Source organism: Pararge aegeria, chromosome 17, assembly GCF_905163445.1.
Source record: "Pararge aegeria chromosome 17, ilParAegt1.1, whole genome shotgun sequence".
NCBI lineage: Eukaryota > Metazoa > Arthropoda > Insecta > Lepidoptera > Nymphalidae > Pararge > Pararge aegeria.
In genome coordinates this window covers 13,661,363-13,685,526 of record NC_053196.1, presented here as the reverse complement: position 1 = coordinate 13,685,526, position 24,164 = coordinate 13,661,363, and the positions used below count along the sequence as shown (strand labels likewise).

Below are 24,164 nucleotides of genomic sequence, written 5' to 3'. Positions count from 1 at the left end.
CCTATTATAATATAAAGGATACGTAAACGATGAAAAAGCTTGGTGTAAAAAATTGCTCTGACCATGTTGCTTCTTAAATATTTTCAAATGACAATGCGAGATGGTGATAACAAAAAGAACACCCGGCTAAGTTTGTTGTGGGCCGCTCCTTAGACCAGAGCGCGTTTGTAACTCTCGTAGCTTTAGATTAAGGTTGACGAATGTAGTTATCGCCGTCACTAGTAACTACTATGTACACATTTTGTATGTAATCAACGCATCAAAAGTGCCATCTATATGCCTATTTGAATAAAGAAATATTTGACTTTGACTTCGTTTACTATAAAATGGGGAAAATGACAAAAGTGTGTGTGCTACCAACATTCTGGGGGTGTGAAAGAAGATGTGCACAGGACGTTTTCACTTTTTTTGACACAATGCACTGCATACAATAATGGCTGAATGAAGGTTTTGCATGTTCTTTATTCTATGGCTGGCAATTATAACAGAATAATCACCATTTTCACACCTAGTGAGAATATAGTAACAATATTAAACGTTATTATATAAACATCAATTTTGTAAAAGCTGTAAAGGTTATTTAAAAAACAATTAACTATTACTTATTTCATTATTAATTTATTATAATTCCATCTATTTAAAATTAACATCAAAATCCTTTAATAGTATGAAATTGGCTGCATAACATACTTTAAAAACTCTATGTACTTATTATTTAAAATTATAATATCTTACAACCAAGTTACCTTACAAAGTTATTATTGCTGAATCAGATTGAAGGTTCTCACCATAACAAATTGCTTGGCCTTAAAAATATTGCACTGTGAACACTTAAGGTATTGCCGGAATTACGAAAGTATGTAATTTCAAAATTCATTTTGTATGTAATGATATGACATATGTTAACCTGCAAACGTAACTAAATTGGTAGGCATTTCCTATTCCACAGGAAGAATTATGAAAAGAATGGCACTTTTATAGATTTGTCAATTTAGAGTTATTTTTAATAGAATTATCATTATTGCCTACTGTGCATTGATAAAAATTAAATTAGAGTTACGTAAAAAAAAATATTTAGTAATTTGGTGCATTCAAATACTTTATAGACAGTGTCAGCGATGCGGTGCGGCGGCGGTTTCTAGCACCGTTCAGATACTAATTGCTAAAGATGCATTTTACAAGATAATTAGCAAAAAGTTTATGAATAAGTTAATTAATGCGATCAGATAACAACAAAAAGGTGTATATTGATTATAATATTATGTTTATATATATTATTCCTTTATTTAATTCAGATTAACTCAAAAGACTATCGAAAAATCAATTAAGTACTCAGAAACCATTACGTTTTCAGCCTTTGTTATGTATAATGTTAAGGCATAGTTTTCTGGCATAACAGTGTAAGAATTTTTTCATTGGAACGTTGTACTTTCACATTTCCTTTCGTTTGGTGCAAGTTCACCCATGACTACTCGACTGACTTTACCATTCTGGTAGCCAACGCTGCAATTTGGGATCATAACATACATTACAACAATAATATTGTTACATCTTATATATAGCATTGGTAATGCTAGAAAGATACATATAGGAGTTAAGATAGCAAAGTGTTACAGTGGCAACCACACTTTAAAGACATGCTGCATTGAGACATGCGCAATGTACAGTAGTGAAGGTACGACAATATTCCTAGAAAGGTATACGTTCTAGGAATATTGTCGATTTCTAGACTTACAAAGTAATAACTTCTAATCTCGAAATAATCTAGAAATAGCATAGATTAGCACTACCGGAAATTGCGCATGTCTTTAATGTGTGGTTGGCACTATAACACTTTTGGATCATAACTCCCATATGTATCTAGCATAACCAATGCTTTATATAACAACATGATGGAATATTATTGTTGTAACAACAGTAATCATTGCGCACGTCTTTAATGTGTGGTTGGCACTATAACACTTTTGGATCATAACTCCCATATGTGTCTTTCTAGCATAACCAATGCTATATATAACAACATGATGGAATATTGTTGTTGTAACTTCACTCTGTAAGAATATTGTTGTTGTAGATCACTGGACGTGTGGTCTACCTGCAATAGGGACCTATTGCTATGACTACTATCCACCTAGTGGGTGGTCTACCAATGGTGCATTTACCATTGTGGGGATTCTATTAAAGCACTTTAAAGCATTTACATACATAGTTTTCTAGTGTTACAATGTATTGTTAATATAGCCACAATTGTACGGCCACTACTAGAAATCTTGTTTCAAGTGGCTACCTGCAACTTGCCACAACTAGTGTTTGGCCAACCATTGTGGGGTTCCTATTAAAGCACTTAATGTCCATACCTGTTACAATGCAAAAATATTTTGCTGTAGTCATTACTATTCAATGGCATGCATAGAGAGTATGCAGATGATATAAAATGAAGAAAATTTCCAGTACAAGTTATAAAATTTGAACTCTTACAAAGTTTTTTATTTTATTTATTTTATTTATTTATACTCCTTATTTGTACACCACTCAGAAAAACGTGGCAAAAAAAAAGAACAAACACATGAAGAATGAAGCAGGATACAAAAGGCGGCCTTATCTTTTATAACTCTTACAAAGAGTATCCTTAAGATTTTATAACTCGTACTGGAGATTTTCTATATTTTATATCATCTGCATACCCTGTGCATACCCTCTATGCATGCCACTGCTACTATTGTAACCTTGTTATTAAAGCACTCTAAGACACTAATTTCCATTAGTGCTTTCAATTAATTATTTGCCTTGCCCATCAATTCTCACATTTTCTCACTTTTGATTTTATGCTGCAGACATAATCTTTACCCTCTGCCCATAGCTGAGTGTCTCTGTCTTTCTTGTAAGTGTACTATAAGTATTAAAAAATTTCTGCAAGCAAAATTGCAGCGGCGAGTTATTTTTGCTCTTTATTTTTTTTTTCATATTATATATATAGCATTTATTTAACACAGAACACTGTTCAATCATCAAGTACAGACATTGCCATCTCTTTGGATATATTATCACACATTGTATTCTGATTTTCAACCTCCGTCTCATCCCCTGACCACCAACTTTCATCATCATCATGTATAAAACACAGAAATAAATCGTCTTCGTAAGTCGGAAAGTAATATTCTGGCTGGTCCCATTTTTCTTTACTTAAAATCCAGTGTTTCATTTCCTTTAAATGTTTTTCTAAATTCTTTGAGTCGTCAAACTTAGTTTCGCATGCTAAACATTGTTTTAAATGTATCTGTCTCCGTATGTAATTCACAATTTTAATTTTATGGTAAAAATCGAGGCCGATTGTTGCTTTTGAGAAGGAAAATTCGTGTTTCTTTTCCATATGGTCGAGTATATTTTCGTATTCCACATCTGTATGCTCACATAGTAAGCATGTGATTAACGGTCCATTATCTTCTGTCCATTCTGACCATTCTGGATCACTATCTATATTAGAATCTGGTTCATATTCCTCTTCCCTAACTTTAATGTTATACATTTTGGAACTACTTGACATATTGAATGGTTTCTGTTTGTTAGTAGGATGCATATTAAGTGGTTTCTCTTTATTAGTAGGATGCTTGTCACCTATGTAGTTAACTAAAAAGAACTTATCATACTCTTTGTTTAGAGGGTTTATCCTCTTATGACCTTTTTTACGCATGTGCTCTTTTAAAATTGTCCGATCTTTGAACACTCCTTCACAAAAAATACAATGTAGTTTATCTAGCTTTAAGCTTATTAAATCAATGAGATCATCAATAAATATTAAGTTGTCTGGTTTAGCTATGTGAAAGTTGTGTTTTTCGTACAAATGTTTTAGATAGCTGGCTCTAGTATCGTTTGAAGAGAACCTGCAGAAGAGACACTCTTTTGAATAGTTCTTGTCTTCTCTTTCAAATGTGTGTCTCTCTAATAACGTTTCCAATTTGCTTTGTTGTAGATTCAGTCTTAGTTCTTTATCCTCAGGTAAAACATCACTTAGTAAGAAGTACTCTTCATTCTTTGATTTTGTTCCATCTGGTTTGTTGTCGAGGAGCATTGTGGTGCAGAAGTATGGAAGATTTTGATCTGTAAATATAATGATAAAAATTATAAAGTATTATCATTAATTATAAATATTTTTTTATTGATAAGGCTTTCTTCATGATAACTTTTGAGCTATTAAAATACATACAAGTTTTGGCTGCAAGTAGAGTCTATTTGCTTTGTTTGTGACACTAGTCTAGTTTGGAACTGTACAAATCAGTCAGATGGTTTCTCTTTTTTAGTCCTTATTTTCCCTCTTGTGCTTCAAAGAGCATTTAAGCGATAGGTCCCTTTCATTATCACTAACAACTTATAATAATTGGTGCAAAGTTCTAAAAATTTGCTAAGTTTGGTAAGTTTTTTATTTAAAATAAGGAAGTCTGCGTGTAGAGGCACATTTACCGATAATGATAATATATGTATGGTACCTTACACACCTATCAAGTGGATATCTATGCAGATAGAATATTTGATAAGCAAGCCTTTTAGAGTGTAGCTACGTATAATGCTCACAATTGTTTTCCCACATTTGAACCTAAAAGCATTAATATGTTAACGGATCAATATGGCAATTTGTTCAGATCTTGTTTTAACCTTAAAATGAACTTACAAATACCTAGTGTGGAAATCATGACTTACTGATAACATAATTATATCTGCTATGCAAATAATTTAACACTGGTAAATTTGCATTACAAAATGCATACCAATGCCATTCCAATAGAGAAAACCAAATAGAAATAAAATTCAGTTTATACAAAATAAAATAGAGATAAGTTCATCTGGTTTATAAACAGAAACAAACATTATACCATGTTAATCTTCCTAAATAAACAGGAAATATATTTTTAATACAGAATAACAGGCTTTTTGCTATAAATATAATATTTTTAGGTATAAATTTAAATCTTTTCAACTTTTTCCAACTACATTATTCACTTATCTTACAAGGCTGTCTTAGTTGCCTAGTGGTTAACATGTTCCATGATCAGAAGGCACTGGGTTTGATTCCCCTGCACAGCCAAAAGTTTGTTTATGTTAAAATATACTAACTACTACTTTTTTTATAATTTTTTATCTATTTAATTTACTGTAACATCACTCGGGTCTCAGCTGAAAATCAGCAGCATGAATGAACCTAAAATGCATGGCAAATGCGGAGCTGTACACCCTTTCTGTCTGGTGTCACACACAGACATTCTGTTACTATAATAATATAAGATGTAGTATGTAACACTTAACTTGAAAAATTTCTTTCTTTCTTTCTTACTGACCCTGCGTAAGAAAACTGGCACTGTCAACCCTCATGTTTCCGAGTGTTTTTTTTCGGTTTAATAATACTAACAAGTTATTTTAATCATTAATATCCACTAGAGAAGCTAAGGTCTGAATTCCTCTCCTATGAGAGAAGAGGTCTGGGTCCATCAGTAAAGTGATAATGGTGATGTTTAGTATGAACTAACCTTTAAATCTCAGCTTCCAATACTTCGTATAACCTTGTAAATCTGCGATCTGATTAGCGTCACCTACAACAAGGCGGTGTTCCATGAACAAATGCGTCAACATCTGTTTCTCAGAGGTCGGTAACAAGAAGACTTCGTCACATAAAACGCATGCACACTCATTTGGAGCGTCGGACTTAAATATTGTTGGATTTTCAATCTTCTGATGCAATGTCAACGGGCCGAAGAACTGTTTATCGTTTGTAGCCATTTTAAATATGCTTAGTAACAGATATTCAGTAAAATTTCGGACACAGTAACAATTTTTATAGCAAATATTTCTATTTCCCAACACTGACTATGACATTTGCTAAACTGTCACTGTCACCCTACCGAAAACCTTGCCAGCTGGTGACACAGGGTTGACAGCCCGTTCACAGCTACTTTGCGTTCATACTCCCATGGTTCATGTGAATCAATTGTCTTCAAGAATATGCTAAGTGAATTATTTATTTTTTGAAATTTTTAATGAAACTTAAACGGAATTTGCATTATTAATCGTAGGTCGTTTATACTTACTTATGCTATAAGCGGACTTGATGGATATGATTGAAAAGTCTGGGAAATAAAAAGTGCAAGTTTTATTTAATATTTATTACCTATATTTTAAAATACTTTATTTTTATCAATACACTCTGCATAAAAATAGTAGGAACTTACATTCTGTTCAACTAAATGCCACAAGTAACTTAGCATGTAATAAGCCTTAAATCTAAAGCTGAAAAGGGTAATTGCGCAACATATTCGACTTATATTATTAATTAAATCAATAATTACTCGGATTTTCCATCTGTGACTTCTACTGAACAAATCTTATCAGGCCCTCGCTTTTAAAGTTGGTTTCTTCTTTAAAGCCAATCTTGAGTTCCTACCTACATTATAATAATATTGTCACCGGCGTTACGCAAATACCCCTTGTTATGTTAAGGTTAGAAACTAAAATAATTATTATTATAACATTACAGTAATAAATTATTACAAAAAATGCCTCTTTAATCAGGTATTTAATTAAAGTTACCTAAGTACGCAATATTGATTTTGTTTACAGCTGTATTAGCGTTAAATATAATAAAATAGGTAGTTTTAATGTTGCCTGGGATTAAGCAATACATGAAAAATTATTATGATAATAATTAAGTATTGTGATATAATTTATGTTTCATAATATAGCTATAGATAATTGCAATCTGATAGGTACGTGTTATTGTATTTACATAATATACTCCAGGACACATACACTAATTAGTTTATTATTATTAATTTATATGTCTAAACTTAAATGTCAATATTATTATGATACACTAATTACACGTAACGAGAACATTGCTGAGACGGCATGGCAGACCAGGCTGAGAATGTGACGTGTGCGAGTTCATGTCTATACTAATTATAATAAAATAAAATATTATAATAAAACTGTAATTTTAAATAATACTGATAGACTCAACAGTCGAGATCACATATGAAACCAAGCGGTGGCGTGCACTGGGTTTCTCACCAGGGTATGCATACAGCAGGCTAAAATTCTCCTCTTATACGAGTTATATCAATTTTAGGGTAGGCAGTACTTTTGTGCATGTATTAAGTGCATGCCACCGAAACCAAGGCACTGTCTATTAAACAATGTCATTTTATTAATGGTGTAACAGAAAGTTCTCTGGACAGATCATGCGCGGAAGCGGAAGGGACCGCTATACCCAAAAAACTCGAGACTTAGGAGGCACAGTACAGTACAGTCCATGATCCACTCATTTTTTGGAGTTAGTTAGAGAACCTGACAGGTTTAAAGTAAGCTCGACTGATTAGAGTAACTTAGTAGTCAGTTTCACCACATCTGTCATATTCGCGTTTATTTGATTCAACGCGTGAACACTGAATAGGTTTTTAAGTTGACGTCAAAATAATTACCTTGCCCTTTGCAGTAGCGCTATTAAGCGTGGAACTAGACACTTGATCTAGTTAATAGAATAGTAAATACATCGTAGAACAGTATACCTACAAAACTCTTGACCGAGAGCATTGCACGCATTACGTGTAATCAAGACATTAATACAGTAGGTGCCTACACTAAATATAACTAAATGTCACTAATACTGATTTACTATTACAATAAGGAACTGCTGTAATATGACTGTGATTCAGACATTAGTAGCATCGAAATTTATTAAATTATTTAAAGTAAGATAATAATTTTTTTTTCACTAAATTGTCAATTCAATGCAATTTTGTTAACTTTTTTGTGTTTGCATACCTTTTTTACACATATCCGATTTGCGATTCTAATTGAGTCTATTTTTATATGATGCTAATTTAAATTACTAAACTTGATAGTTAACACTTTGAAATTCCTTGAAAAAGGTAAAATAAAGGAATTATTTTAATTGATGTCATATAAAAATCTAAAATATATTTTTATTAAATCCTCGACTTTGAAAGTAGCAATTAACTATGTTGCAAATATCCATTGACGAAAACACGTCTTATATTTTCGTCAATTGATATTTTAAAAGGCAGTGTGTCAAAGCCAAGTTTCAATTATTATTACAAGCTTAATTTTGTTACTATCATATCATTTTTTTATCTGGTACCTTTCCCAGTGATACAGCAGTTTATAAAATGATTACTCTTCTTTACAAGATACATTAGTTTCTACGTATATGACTTTGTATGGCACCGAGCTCCCCTTTGAGGCAGCAGTTACTTGCACAGCGTATTTCCTTCCCGGTTTCAGACCTGTGACTTTCTGGATTATAGCCCTGGTTCTGAAAAAGAATGACTTTTGATTTAAAAATAAAAATAGACAAGTATTACGGACCTACTCGGATGACACACATTTGCATCACCGTTATTAGCCTTAGAAATAAGAAAATAATTCAGATCGCGAAATAATGTCATTTCCAGAATAATGTTATTGGTGAAAATATTATTCTGTTGTGCATAAAATATTTCTAAACAAAATTAAATTAACTGGCTAAAAGATAGCACTATTTTGAATCCTTTTTTGAAATTAATGATGTCTTGAGATAACTGCATTGGCACCTATGTACAACAGAATTGACACATTAATTAAAAATGTATTTACAGACACATTGGAATGTGTGTAGCTAGCTTGCTTAGCTTGGTCAGGTTTTCTTCGTATTTACCTGAACGGAAAGAATACTTACGGAGGTCGTTGCAAGTGACTTGTACACGGCATTTTACTTGGGGACTTCTTGGATAAGGCACAAATGAAATTATCATTATTCAATATTTCACGAGTAAGTATGCAATATCTGAAAAAGAAAAAGTTAAGTATACGTTATGCAAACTCCTCTTTTTAAAAAATCATGTGTTTTATATAAACGCGCCATAGCCTCGGAATAGTTATTGTCATCTTTCAATACTGACAAGCACCTTTCAAATCTGAGCGTGACAAACAACTGCGTAACTATTCCAACGTTAAGCCACGTTTATTATTAAGATCATTTATGTTATCAAATGGAAATTTAAAAAATTTGAAATAGCTGTTTCCGGAGACTTACGTAGGATTTCTGATTTATGAATGATACACCTCGATTTTGGTAAATCATTCATTGTGTTTTCAAGCTTGAAAATTAACAGCGATAGAAACCATCATCTCGATATTCAGTATTAGTTTCAACTTGAATATAATTAACAGGGTTGGCAATTCAATTTAATACTTGATTTTATGGCGTGTTGCGGTTCCTACCAATGACTGAGTGGGTACAATTTACTTCGCCATTTCCACGTGGGATATAAGGACTTTAAAGTGCCTGACATATGGATGGGTATAACAAACGCAAACATCAAATTGTGTGTCTTTTTTTGTTCAAATTTTTCCTATAAAAGGTTTGGAATCTCTAAATTACCTGATAACATCAGTAGCGTTGTGGGAAGCAGGTAAAAAGGCAATGTCAACAGAGTTGCAAGACCTCTTCGGTCTTAACTCCAACACTTTGCCTCCATCTTCGGGTAATTCCGGTGTGCTGACACCCCACCGTGCTGTTGATGCCGTGAGCTGGAACATACAGATTGTTATCATGATAAGAATATAGTGTAGGTACATATGATGTTCTTTTAATTACAATTTTTATTATTTTTGATATATTTGCAATTGACTGGATATGTATAATAAATTAATATACCTAGATGCTCTAAGATTTGCATGTCGTAGACTGCGATTAAACATGTATAATATTTTGTCATGTTTTAAGCAAATAAATGAATTTTAATTTGAATTTAAGAATTTTTATTTGAAAGCTGTATTTCGAAACAATTTAAGTTAATCTTTGAAAGGTAATTTTTGAAAAAGTCAAGAATCTTAAAATAAATGGCAGATGCAATACAGATGATGCAAATTCGAGTACAAAAGTTCATTTATAAGAAAAAGGTTCCTAAATGATTGGATTTGATCCTGCGCTATTTGAATTAAAAACTAAGGAGATTGTTATGATCATTATAATATAACAAGCCCTTGTCAATGTAATGAAGTCAATACTGCCGTTAAATTGATGAGAACGTGACTTTCCGCGTAACTTTGCTGGGTAGCTAGGTACACATCACGTGCTAATAACATTAGGGATTAACGTTGTCAAAGGGTCTGTCTGGAAAGTCTGACGCGAGCCAACGCCCGAAACAAGTATAACATTAAACTAATTGATTGAATAAGACAAGTTCACAGTACCACTATTCTCTTGGAATATTTTGACATCTAGCGTCTTGTATTTTAATACCTATTCAAGGAATTTTTGAGTAATATGTAGGTATATCTGTATTTTTTTTTCCGAAGTCAAAAATATCTTTATTCAAGTATGTATGTATGTATTATCTTTATCTTTATGCCCATCAGTGGCGTGCATAGAGGGTATGCACAGGGTATGCAGATGATATAAAATGAAGAAAAACTCCAGTACGAGTACGAGGGAGTACGAGGGATAGGCATTGTAAGAGTTATAAAAAACCTACCCTCAAGTATTTATAGCTCATACTGGAGATTTTCTTCTGTTTATATCATCTGCATACCCTGTGGAAACCCTCTATGCACGCCAATGATGACCATAGGTGGCACTTTTCATGCGTACATAAGAATTACACGGTAGTGAGATGATGGCGATAACCCCATTCGTAAACTTAAAACTAAAGCTACGAGGGTTCCAAACGCGTCCTGGTCTAAGAAGAAGCCCACAACAAACTTAGCCGGGTGTTTTATTTTTTGTTATCACCATCTTATGTCACCATGTCATTTTAAATTATGATATATATATATATATATATAAGAGCAACCTGGTTAGAGCAATAATTTACACCCAAGCTTCTTTATCGATGACGTAGTCCTTTATACTATAATAGGACTTTTCTATAAGCTTACGTTTAATACAAACTTTGTCAATTGGTAGTTTATTGTAGAATTTTATACAATTTCCTTTAGACGAATTATGAATTTTATGTAACCTAGTATATTGCACTGTAAGTTTATTCTTACTTCTAATGTTTAAATTATTGCAGTCACATATTTTCTTAAATTTAGAAATGTTTTTATGATTAATCTGTTAGTAAGAGATCAGATGAAAATAATCTCTTTCACATTTCATGTTCTTAAAATGCTGGTTTATGATATCAAGAGATTACTAAAAATAGGAGATTTTCTAGTGCTAATAACATTTTTCTAATAAAATGCAGTTAATAATAATTATATTATACAAAGAGATTGCAACCTTAACCAATTACCAACGAGAACAGGCATTTAAGAATAAATCTATATTATATTCTGTGGTCTTACAGGTCTCCGATCCAAATCAAAGAGAATGATATAAACTACAGAATACTGAAAAAATAACACATTGCTTTAGCTAGGCAGGAGATAAAAATTATATTCCCCTATTATTTCCCCTGATAGGGATTTTATCCCCTGATAGGGATTATATCCCCTGATAGGGGGTATAATTAACGTGTCCACCTATATTACATTATTTGCATTATATTATTTGGATATACTTTCCACTTGTGCGCCAGTGCTCTGAACGTTGATAAAGCTGTGGGAGGAGATACATTTTTATCCTTTCCCCGGGGACATAATTGTCTCCTGCCTATGCTAACCGTGCAGATGTGTGTTTTTAACTGTATTTAAGTACGAATTACGAAACATAGGTAAAACAAGAATTAGGAAACAAAGTGTTAGAATATACTTAAACTAACTAGTATTTAAGATTTTTTTTCGAAATTCTAGGTTGTTGGTGAAAATTAAAAGCAAGTAAAAAACCTTTAGCCTTCAAATAATAAACAAACCTCAACAGTAACTGCTAGATCTCTGTACCACTTATTTGGCAATATCCTTATCACATATCTTATTTTGGATTCTTCGGAGCTCGAGTCGAATTGGACAGACCCTTCGTCGCTAGTCTCTTGTATTGACGAGCTTGCTATCGGTGCTGGTATAAAGAACTTTAGATGTGGTTCTGAAAACAATAATTTACAGCTATTAAGTTAATGCGGTGATATCCCAGTGGTTAGGACTTCGGCTTCACTTTCGGATCTCTAACTTTTCTAAATTATATATTATAGTTAACATTTAGCTAGTCCGATTTTGTTTGTTATTCCATTAATATTGTTTATTTTTTCTTTTTAAAGTAATTAAATAATTTAGAAAGAGTTTGATTTTTTTTCCTTTTGTATAATTTTGTATGTTTAGTTTCTATTTTAATTTTTTTTCTCTGTTACATTTTCATTCATTTCATTTAAATGAATCCGCTGTGGGAACTATTGGTAAAGATTTGAAAAAGAAACACAACATGCATAATTTCGCATTGGCACAGTGCTGAACACTGTGATCAGGTAGTCCCAGATACGATCCCCGGCAATTTGGGTATTTACAATTTCAGAACTATATCTACAATTTCAGCTTTACACATTTATTTATACTAAACGGGCCATCATTAGACATCCGAGGATTAAAAAAAGGGAAGTGCATTTTTCATCATCTTGCTAGTCTGTGGATGTCCAATACGGCTGGAACTAAGTACCTATAATGTTTAGAAAATATTGGCAAGTTCCATGCATTGCCTAAAGGGTCAAAAAAATTTACCTAATAATGGGATTCGTTAATTTTGATAGACTTACCAATATTTTTGGTTAGATACAATCGTTTGCCTTTCACAGAAACGTCTATGTCTATGGAGCCTCCGCAAGTCGACGCTGCAAGCCACAGACCCCCTCCACTACCAACAGTCGTCTGAAAAAAAAACCAAGTTAAATAAATACAATAAATAAATATAATTACAGTTTTTTCCCATACTTCGGATGACGTTTGGACGCTTTCTATTATTTCATGCACGGAATGACTGTCATGTTTTTAGTGACACCAATGAATGAGTGTCACTAAGGAACGGCCCTCAGATACTTTAGTCATAAAGCTCTCATCAGTATCCTTATTTTCTGAGTAAATATGTGTCAAAATTCAAATTCAAAATTCATTTAAGCACTTTTGAAACGTCAAGTCTGTCTGTTTGTAGTGACTCTACCATCGGTTCGGAAGGCAGATTCTACCGAGAAGAAGCCGGCAAGAAACTCAGCAGTTGCTCTTTTCGAACATCATCATCTGGTTAAGATGTTTTCATAAAATTTTGTATTTAATTTTATAATTTTTATTGGCGTTTTAAATCACAAATGAGCAGATCGGTAAAACAACCAGATTTGTAACTAAAAGAGTTACGAAACTGTAGTGGCAATGTAAAAATTAATGTGTGTCCATAAAAATATAACAAAATTTAAAAAGAAAATGGACTGTAACGATATGAATATAAGAAGTATTTTAATTAATTAGTAAAGTAATTAACTCGTAGTGCAGTTTACTAGGCTACATAAAATTACTGATATATTCAAAGGACGTTGTTACATATTATATTATAACAAATATCTGGCGCAACGGTGAGCGCTGCGAATTTAAATAGGAGATCGCGGGTTCGATTCCCGGCAGGAGCTATTTATAATTTCTGAATTTTCTCTGGTCTGGTCTGGAATGCTTTGGCCGTGGTTAGTTACCCTACCGACAAAGACGTGCTTTAAGTAAATGAATGAATGAATGAATACACTTTTATTGTACACCACATAAACACATAGTAAAATTATAAATAAAAATATAACAAAAGGTATACAATTTGGCGGCCTTATCGCTACATAGCGATCTCTTCCAGGCAACCAAAAGGCGTTAAACACAGCTCAAGAAGAGAGGTAGGTGGTGAATTTAAATAAACATAATATATATTTGCATATATACCTATATAAACATATATAACATATACCTACATATAATAAACTTACAATAAAATATATAGATACTGATAATTAATATAAACCTATATAATTAATATCAATAATACATAAATATATACAATATTGTCAAACCCCAAATAAAACAGAAGGGAATAGGCATGTTAAAGTTCCGAAGATGAGTGATTTAACGTTCCGGTACGATGTCGCGTAGAAACCGATTAGAGGCATGACTCGGTACAGGTTAGCCTGCTACCATCTTAGACTGCATCATCCGTTACCACCAGGTGAGATTGCAATCAAGGACTAACTTGTAGTGGAATAAAAAAAAAAACGGCGCTCTATATAGGAGCATAAATACATAGAGTTAGAACGAAAAAAAATAATATTATAAGAGAGATTAATCATTTATGAACAGATATCAATACAATCAGATAATATAGTAACGGTTCCAGAAAGTGTGTCAATATAACGGAAATTTGATTTTTTGTTCGCGGCAACATTAGAGATCTTATTTTTCCTTTACCTTCAAGTAATAAACGCTCTTTCCCTTTATATCCGCTTTGAGTTGCACGTTTTCCTTTAGCTTCTTGGCTGTTGAAGTTCTAGGTCGGACACTGCCCGTCGTTAATAAAGTACCAATTCTACGATCTCTTGCAACGCCGAAAATACTTACGAAATATGTCTGCAAAGATTTTGTTTGTTACATATAATAATAATAATAATAATAATAATAATAATAAAGCTTTATTTACATTCCTTACAATTAAGTACCTTACTGGCTAAATATAATAGAGTTAAATACAATTTTCCTTAATCCTAAATTCTTATTTTCTATTTTAATGTTTTCATAGCTAAGTAATATATTGCCCTTATTGTACTTCATCATCACACCATCACATCAACCGATAGACGTCCACTGCTGGGCATAGGTCTTTTGTAGGGAGTTCCAAGTTCCACTATTCTGAGCCGCTTGGATCCAGCGGCTACCTGCGACGCGCTTAATGTCGTCTGTCCACCTCGTTGGAGGTCGACCAACGCTGCGCTTACCAGTACGGGGCTGCCATTCCAGCACCTTGGGACCCCAACTTGTCTTTATTGTACTTATACTATCTAATTTACGTAAGGACCGCCAGCGGCGGTAAAAGCCTCCTCCATATTTTTCCATTTGCACCTGTCCCTTGCAAGAGTACTCCATGTCTTACCCGCAACTTTCGCGATGTCGTCTTCCCATCTTTTCAATGGCCTACCGGGTCTTCTCTTCCAATCCATGGGATGCCAGTTGGTAACATATAGTTTAAGAAAATATTTAGTTTAGAAGTAGGAGCTCGACTTCACTTTCGGGGGGCCGAGTTTGAATCCCAGCACGCAAATCTAAATGTTTTAAGTTGTGTGCGTTTTAAATAATTTTACTTTTACTGAAGGAAAACATCGTGAGGAAACCTGCATGCCTGAGAGTTCTAAATAATGTTTTCAAAAGAATGCGAAGTCCACCAATCCGCACTGGGCCAGCGTGGTGGACTACGGCCTTAACCCCTTCTCATTGTGGGAGGAGACCCGTGCTCTAGAGCGGGCCGGTAATGGGATGGTGGGAATAATATGATGGTGGGGATGAAGATAAATTACAAACATTCCGTCACACTTTAGTTTGTTGACGGGATCGACTTTTTATAATATTTAAACCTAGTAATATATTGTAAGATGCTAAAACTATTTCGACTTATAAGTACTATTTTATACAAGGCTATTATAAACCCCCCGTAATGGTTATAGTTAAAAAAATCCGTAGTTATGTATAATCCAGTTTTATATAATATCCTTTAAAAAAATTACAACACTAATTAATTGTAATGATTTGAAATCGCATCTATACTTGCGTGTACTCGTAATCGTATGTGCATATAAACGTGTGTGTGAATTTTTGTTTTAATGTTATATATACCCATAAACTTTTGATAAAGTAAATCGTGACTTCATTTGACCTTAAATGTAAAAACAGCTGATGTTTTGGCTGTCACTGCGTAATTATTCTGACAAATTTGAAATTAGATACAGCTGTTTCTCTTAAAGTGCTAATTTTTGGTAGAACTTGTGGAATAAAAGTTTGTTATTCTTATAAATTCTTTATTATTCAGCATTCCTATATCGGCGGCTGATGTCGTAGGGGGCAGCGTCCTTGCTTTCGGATTCCAAGGCTGTGGGTTCGATTCCCACAACTGGGGCATGTTTTTGCGTTTAACATGAATGTTTTTCAGTTTCCGGGTATTTATACCTATTTATGTAAATTATTCATATAAAAAATATTTATCAGTCATCGTAATACCCACAACACAAGCATTTAATTTGGGGCTAGGTGGCGAAGTGCATATTGTCGTAGTATATTTTATTTATATGACACACTGTTAAGTTTTAACAATCAATGTAGTGTTTTTAGTTTCGATAATTAAAACTAATTATCTCAGCTTACCGTGCTTGGATCCAGATTATCTATCAGATGATGCGTTCTCTCGCCGACACATGCAATAACTGGATCTTCATTTGATACTCTCGTACTTCGTCCTGTTGATGAATATGCAAATTCTTTAAAAACCTTTCATAATTAACCGATTACCACTACGGAGCACGGGTTTCTTCTCAGGATGACTCGGGTTTAGACCGCAGTCCACCGATCTTACCAAGAGCGGATTTTAGACTTTACACGCCTTTACGAACATCAATGAAAACTCTGAGGCATACAGGTTACCTCACGACATTCTCCTTCACCATCAAAGCAAGAGATATTTTAATTGACGGCCACGACGCAATTATTTGACGGCCGATTGGCGCAGTTTGCAGCGACCCTGCTTTCTGAGTCCAAGGCTGTGGGTTCGATTCCCTCAACTGGGAAATGTTTGTGTGATGAGCATGAATGTTTTTATATTATATGTATATTATTCATAAAAATATTCATCAGTTATATTAGTACCCATAACACAAGCTACGCTTACTTTGGGGCTAGATGGGTGTATTGTCGTAGTATATTAATTGCTTTAAATTTAAAACGGAAGTAACTCCGAAAAGTAACAGGTCCATCGAAAACCTACATCCTCACAATGTTTTCCTTCACCGTTATATTAATAATTCCGAAAGGTTCCGGGAATCGAACTCGGTACCCCCTAAAGCGAGGCCCCACTAGGCATCATTGCAGTTCTCTTCCGCAGTACTATTACGATCATCATTATCATGTCAACCAATGGGCGCCCACTGCTGGACATCAAGCTTTTGTTGTGTCGTTTGGGTTCATCTGTCCTGCGTTGTCGGAACTATATTACTAAAGTCAGTGAATGAATGAATGAATGAATACACTTTTATTGTTCACCAATTAAAAATAAAGGAGAAATTATAAATAACTAGTTTATACGATGTATAGAATTAGGCGGCCTTATCGCTACATAGCGACCTCTTCCAGGTCATCAATGGCGTAAAACACTCAAAACGAGAGGTAGGTGGTGCATATAGATATATTTATAAATAGAACACTTACATATATGCGTACATATTACAATACTCAATTATATTACAAAAGTCTTACCGAACTTCTTTCTCCTTTTATAAATAGAACACATACACATATGCGTACATATTACAATACTCAATTATATTACAAAAGTCTTACCGAACTTCTTTCTCCTGTAAATACTTTTGAAATTTCCATCGTATATATTAAAACCGTCAATATCTGCATCTATTTTATTGCTATTAGAGAATCCGGTATTTTTGTCAGTTTGATTTTGCTTTGTACGAAGTCTCTCGTTTGATCGATTCTCAGCCGAGTTGAATCGATTCGGTTTATTATCACATCGATTCGATCTGACGTCGTGTTGGGCTGCGCAGAGAGACGTGTAGTTCTTTCTGTGAGATGCAACAACGCAGTATGTGGTTGTCTGGGGATCTATTGGGCTGTAACAAAAGAATATAATATTATTTATACTGTACTGGACTTTATCTATACTATACTATTTTTACTGTATTGATAAACCAAAAAATCTTTATGGCTTTATTCATTCATTTTGTTACGTCACCATTCAGGTTCTATCATGGTTCTGAAAGCGGTAATGGCTTCCTAAATAATTTATCTTTATGAAAGTGTAATTAACAGAAGCTGAAGTGTACCATAAACTATTAAAAAAAAAGAATGCGAGAACAATAGCGACGCAAACCTTTATCCTTATGAAAAAACTTAACTCTTTACAAATAAAGCTTAGATTGGAAAGATGAAATTTTTCGAAAGATTTAAAAAAATTATCTCAGCACAGCAATTTACATAAGGACACACACGTTTTTTTTTACTATTTAGAACTACATAGATTATCAATTGTTTAAGTTCCATGAAATCAATTAAGCAGTACCTTAATAATGGGGGAAGAGTACTGAATATGAGGTTGCGCCCCATGGCACACTCGCGCATGTAAAAGCTTAGATTCGCGTAATTCTAATTTGAATTTCGATAACGTCATTTTCAACTGACATAGTTTCATTATTTTTCCTCTGCAATCGACATTTTAATGTTGGTACGACTGGGGATAGTTATTATATTTCTCTGTGGTCATAAGTCGTTCTAACAAAAGTAAGCTCTATCTAAAAGGAAATTCAGTTTATAATCGTCCGGACCGGCCGGCTGTATGACGTGTATATAAAATATACGAGCGATACGATACGAGCTCATCCATGGGCTCACATCGTTCACTAGGTCGGCAGTCCCTAGTGAACGATGTGAGCTTTCCAGTTTAATTAACATAATGTTATGTGCCGTGTTGTGAAGGCAGATCAGTTATCACCACCCTCCCTATTCACACGGGTGTAGTACTACAGAAATGACGGAAACCGGGCAGCAGCGTCCCCTGTCCTACTACTACCATCTTCTGCGATCACCAATCCTTACTATCCTACTTAATCCGTCTGCCAGCGTGATCAGGGCTAGCGCAGGAGACAATTATATCTCCGGGGAAAGGATATAAATTTATCTTCTCCCACAGCTTTATCAACTCTTAGAGCACTGGCGCACAAGTGGAAATAATATCCGAATAATATATGTGTATTAATAAACGGGGGTAAACTATTCCTAGTTCTAGTAATTTAGCAGGTGGGCACGTTAATTATATACCTTGTCAGGGGATATAATCGGGGGACATAATTTTTATCTCCCGCCCGTGCTAGCCCTGTAGACGACTGTTATCGATGATAAAATCAATGCTACCTTACTACGTTAATCGATAAAAAATTGAAAATATGTAGGTAATTGCATCCATCTAATCGCACTTATTAACTCTAAGAGAATATTTTCTATAAGCAAACTATTTCTTTTTATTCATTACAAACAAGTCTAATTACTGATTAATTAGTCATTGAAACGTTTTTTTTTAATGTTAGTAAAAAGCTTATTTATGTAGTTAGAACTAGGTGAAGCGCTTTTAAAATCCTATTCAATTTCTTTTAATGGTAACTTAACTGGGTGACTTTAACTTTTATAGAATCCTACTTCTAAGAGAAAAAAATGTTGTTTATTAGTTACGGTTATCAAGAAATTATTAGAAGCGGTGATAGCCTAGTGGTTATGACTTCGGCTTCACTCCTAGGGGACCGCGGTTGATTCGGTGCACGCATCTCGAATCTTTGTTTTCGTGTTTGCATGTGTTACCTTGTACTAAATGCGCGTTTTAAGCAACAAATTTTTTTTTTCTTCTAATATTATTGTTTTTACATAACTATTTAATTGAATGATTTAATTTAATAAAAAAAAATATTTAAATAATTTTAATATTAATGCCCACACCCCCCAACGGGGTTTTCGTGTTGAAGAAATATTGCTAAAAAAATCCTTTTTTTAAAACCTCCGGTTACGTTACCCTGGTCGTTTTCAAATATACAAAGTGTCCTGTTTAATATTAAAATTGTTATTATAGAACTAATGGGATTTTACTAATTAGTGCTTGGTTTCGAGTAATGAACATAATAATTATGAATGACAACTTTGACGTCAGCATTGGTAAGACAAACGAACGGAAATTTACAATCGCTGTTAGAAACGCCCTGTAGCGAATGCGACCTACGCTGTGCGCGGCGGTATCTTTCACTGTTCTATTTATTTGGTTTAGCGATAGTAATATTCCCTTGCTTAACCCGATCAGATATTTAAATAAATTATAATATTTATTCTTTATTTCGTAACTATGGCCCATCCACACTATTATATAACAGAATGAATAAAAACAGTAACTTATAATAAAAAATAAATTAAAAAGAAAAGTTACATGAGATATTAATATTAAATATAGTATATTATTAATAGTTTTTTACAAATTAGAATTTCTGCTTCCAAGCAGTGCTACATGGAGTTTAATATAAAGCTTGTAAATTTACTAATGACTTCAGAATGCCGTTACTGCTTACCCACGCTCTTTTCATCATGGATACTATTCGTTTTCTTCTGATGGCAAAACAGTCTCCAGTATGAGCCCTCGCGAACAATTCATATGCACTAACGTGGTAAAAAAAAAATCATTCAATGCGTGACTTTTTTTTACATTTTGAATCTTGCCTGGATATATTTTACATCTGGTAATCTCAAGACACTAAAAGACACACAAAACGATAAAAAAGTACGTTACAGATACGCAATACGCAAATAAATGTTTATCTAACCGAGACAAGCTATGGGACTGAAATATCAAACAAATAAAGCACTAGTTGTCTCAATGGATGTCATATAAATTTTATATGCGTTAATTTTAGTACTGAAAATAAACCATATTTCAATAATAAACAAAAGTGTCGCAAACTAATTTATTAAGCTCGGTCAAAGCTTACTCGCTACTCGGATTTTTATACCGCGGCGAAGCAATTAAGACTTTATGTTTAAGACGTTAAGTTTTGATACCGCTGAGCACTTTTAATGTGTAAATTCTAGCTGTTATACGATAAACAACATTTGACTTTAACTTGCAATATGTAGGGGTCATTTTTCATTGAAGGTGCGGATAATCGGAAACAAAAAGTTGAAGGAATGATGCTTGCCTTTATTCTCTTATTTCTATTTACCGAGTACTATCCCAGTAGCGTTCTCTGCAAATAGTAAAGACATCTTATATTGGCAATTTGATACAACATGTAGAAACTTGTTACTTGTTTAATTAACTTTATTGCATTTAACAACGTTGTCGGTGTTACCGAGAATTTAAATTTTACTCTTTTTTGCTCGGATTGAATTCTCCATGGAGCTTATGTGGGTATTATATTAGTATAATTCACTGCGAGATTGTGGCTCGTTTTGTACTTAACATAGTGCGATATAAATAAGCTTTAGTAGCACCTACAAAGCCAACTTAAATATCTCTCTATCTCTCTAACTTAAATATCTCTCTATCTCTCTCTCTTGCTAATATGTTTTTAATTTGTAGAGTGCTGGTAAAGTAAGATTATTGTTTAGAATAACCGAAAATAAGTACTTATCTAATTACCAATATACTAACTTAGTAGCATGGCTTTATAAAATATTTGTAGAGTCATGATACGAAAATGGTACAACTAAAACCATGACTATTTCCGCCTGTCGTAACTATAATGTTGAAAATGTTTTAAATTGCAAAACTGTCCGTTAAATTTAATAAAAACAATCAAAAAGATTTGTAAATTAAATATTTAAACAAGATTTGGATCTTCGTTGCAAAAATGAATGAGCGTAGAAATTTGAACTACTTCCTTACTCGTAGAAAAAGTGAAAAACTATAATACTGAAAATCAACATTTGCAAGTTTTAAAACTGCAGTATGATTGTTTTATCATAAAATATTACGAAAAGCCATTTCTTCATTCCCAAAAATGCATTTTATATCCGAAGTTTTCAAAGCTAAAATCATAAATACTTAAATTCACGTTTTGTATGTCACAGGATAAAACATTTCTCTCACTCTGTTTTAATAAATACAAACAAACTCAATTATTAGTAACAAACAACTGTTTATAACTTTCAAAGCACAGAAACCATAGTGCGCTAGAGTGAGTCTCACTTTTTTTATTGTTTAAGCTTAGTGAATAATAGATGTTAGTTTAGAGGATGTAAACCTCTTGATGCTAAGTTGAAAGCCAGCGTTTATAAATAAAAAAAAAGTGCAACCCTGTGCCATCAACCTAAGGCGTAGGTGTTAAGTCTCATATGCCCGGCAACCTTGCCCTTCACACTGGAACACAGCACCTACTGCTTAGATATAAAAGCATTGCGATAGTAATTCCCCGAATTGGCTCTGTCTCAAAACTCTCTACTTCTACCGAAGTACCTACGCAATATTTTCTTAAGCGGGATCGACATTTCAGCAGCTGCCTGGTTGAAGGCTCTGGCCGTGGCTAGACCACCCTACCGACAAAGACATGCCGCTAAGCGATTTAGTGTTCCGGCGCGATGTCCAACCAATTTGGGGTTTGACTACCATACTCCCTAACAGGTCTGCCCGCTGCCATCTTAGACTGCATCATCACAAATAAGGCTTCCTCCCAACTAAAATTATTTAAAGGGTATTAATACTCTTTTTATTAATTCATTAATTGCACAAAGGTGCCGTGGTATAAAATAACGAGAGAATAAAATAGAAACAGCCCACTTAATTCTCCGATAAACACTAAGCCATTTCATAAAAGTGCCAGTATAAATCGGAATGTAGAAGCGGAGGCAGTATTGGTTCATGATCGCCTACAATTAACAGTTCCGCGCCGTACAATGTTGCGGCCAGATAGCTTTTTATTACGGGAGATGTTTAATTAAAAAAAAAAAGGAGAGAAATAATTACGCGTGCTGACTAGTTATGCTACTCATACGATAAGAGAACAAAATAAATAGAACGATCTTTTACGGTTATTATGGTCAATTTAAATTGTGACCTTCTTATTCTACTTATTTAGATTGTATCAAGACTGCAATTTAAAAAAAATTATCATCATCATATCAACCGGCTCACTGCAAGGCACGGGTCTAACACATAAAGGTTTAAGCAGAAGCTGTAGTCAACCATGTTTGCCCAGTGCGGATTAAACGCCTATTAAACGTTTTAGAGAACTCTCAGGCATGCCGGTCTTGTTTCAAACTTTATGTTATTATCCTAAACAATCCCTGGACGCATATTTATCTTCGGTTGGGACTCTATACGCCATCTCATCTCATAATCATTTTAACTTCTTTGATAAAAAAAATAAACACACGCATTTAAATTATTAGTTAGCCTTTAAGTCTACGAACATTCCATTGCCCTCTTTGGCCCCGACTGAATAAATCCGTGCGATAATATATATTTCCCATCACTAGTGATAAGTTAATAGTCAATTGACATGTGACAGCCGTACCATTTGTAGTCTTGTCCTTTAATATTCAGACTCTTTATGTTATTCTAGCTCACGTTTACCTTTCAATATCTTAAGCCGTTTCTGAGCCTCCAGTGTTAGACTTAAACATTAAAGTCATTGATATAATCAGCTATATATGTTGAACAATTTTTTGACAGCTGATCGAACAGTAGGCAGGGACCCCACTTTTGAGTCCAAGGCTGTAGTTCAAATTATCCACAATATTACAGAGGACTAAAATTTAAATTCATTCTACTTTTTGCGGAAGACTCAAATATTCTTTTCGCTTCACTAAGCGAACGGCCTGACATAAAAGTATATTATAATCTGTGAGCGACAGCCATTGGTGCTGTTTTTGTTCTGTGCCATAACAAGCTCAGAAAAAATAAATATTTATATACCTCGTCAGTTTTTGTGGGAACTATTTGTTATTTTAAACGTTCTCACTTAAAACTACTAAAATGCTTATTTGTAATCGATGCCCTGAGTCAAACTAATAAGAAAACTCGGATTTCAATTATCATTAATTATTTATAACAAAGTATACTCAAAGATGCCGCGGGCGAAGATACTTTTTAATTGAAAGCAAAATAATCCTGATTTATACTCATTTAAAATAATTCAAACGTTAAGTAGTAGCCGGACTAAGTAGGGATGCTGCATATTTTATTACGTATAACATTCATATAACTTCTTCAGCTTATCGTACAAGGTACACTGGCAGGCAGAAGAAGGCCTGGCCGAAGAAGAATACCATGGCCCAAAAACCTACGACAATGGTTTCGAAAGAGCACCAAATCATTATTTACAGAGGCGGTGTCCAAAGTAGAGATAGCCTTAATGTTTGCCAACCTTCGTAAGGAGACGCACCCTAAGAAGAAGAAGAATAACATTCATTTTTAAATATATAGAATTCAGTAAATAAACATTTCATTCAACAACTCTACAGTATGAAATGAAATAGAAGTATGT

At 33.7% G+C, this 24,164-nt stretch overlaps 2 protein-coding genes across 2 annotated transcripts in view; both read right to left on the bottom strand.

The window, feature by feature from the left end:
- Positions 1 to 2,916: 2,916 nt before the first annotated feature.
- Positions 2,917 to 5,857, bottom strand: LOC120631175 (zinc finger protein 277). Its single transcript, XM_039900637.1, has 2 exons — positions 5,520 to 5,857; positions 2,917 to 4,098 (listed from the first exon to the last, which is right to left on the bottom strand). The coding sequence occupies exons 1-2, from the start codon at positions 5,767 to 5,769 to the stop codon at positions 3,002 to 3,004; spliced, it is 1,347 nt and encodes a 448-aa protein (XP_039756571.1). The 5' UTR covers positions 5,770 to 5,857; the 3' UTR covers positions 2,917 to 3,001.
- A 2,134-nt stretch (positions 5,858 to 7,991) lies between these two features.
- Positions 7,992 to 24,164, bottom strand: part of LOC120631268 — a 57,810-nt gene continuing 41,637 nt past the window's right edge. Inside the window, exons 7-14 of the mRNA XM_039900753.1 lie at positions 17,479 to 17,762; positions 16,291 to 16,382; positions 14,350 to 14,508; positions 12,675 to 12,786; positions 11,844 to 12,013; positions 9,428 to 9,576; positions 8,723 to 8,830; positions 7,992 to 8,320 (exon numbers count right to left, since the gene is read on the bottom strand). Coding sequence (XP_039756687.1) covers positions 8,179 to 8,320; positions 8,723 to 8,830; positions 9,428 to 9,576; positions 11,844 to 12,013; positions 12,675 to 12,786; positions 14,350 to 14,508; positions 16,291 to 16,382; positions 17,479 to 17,762 — 1,216 coding nt within the window. The 3' untranslated portion in view covers positions 7,992 to 8,178. The remainder of the gene's footprint in view (positions 8,321 to 8,722; positions 8,831 to 9,427; positions 9,577 to 11,843; positions 12,014 to 12,674; positions 12,787 to 14,349; positions 14,509 to 16,290; positions 16,383 to 17,478; positions 17,763 to 24,164) is intronic.

What these genes read in the sequence shown, in the direction of transcription:
- LOC120631175 (XM_039900637.1), bottom strand. Translation starts at nt 5,769, where the DNA reads ATGGCTACAAACGATAAACAGTTCTTCGGCCCGTTGACATTGCATCAG. An exon ending in TTGGAAGCTGAGATTTAAAG is followed by an intron (nt 4,099 to 5,519) that starts GTTAGTTCATAC and finishes TTATATTTACAG; the next exon opens with ATCAAAATCTTCCATACTTC.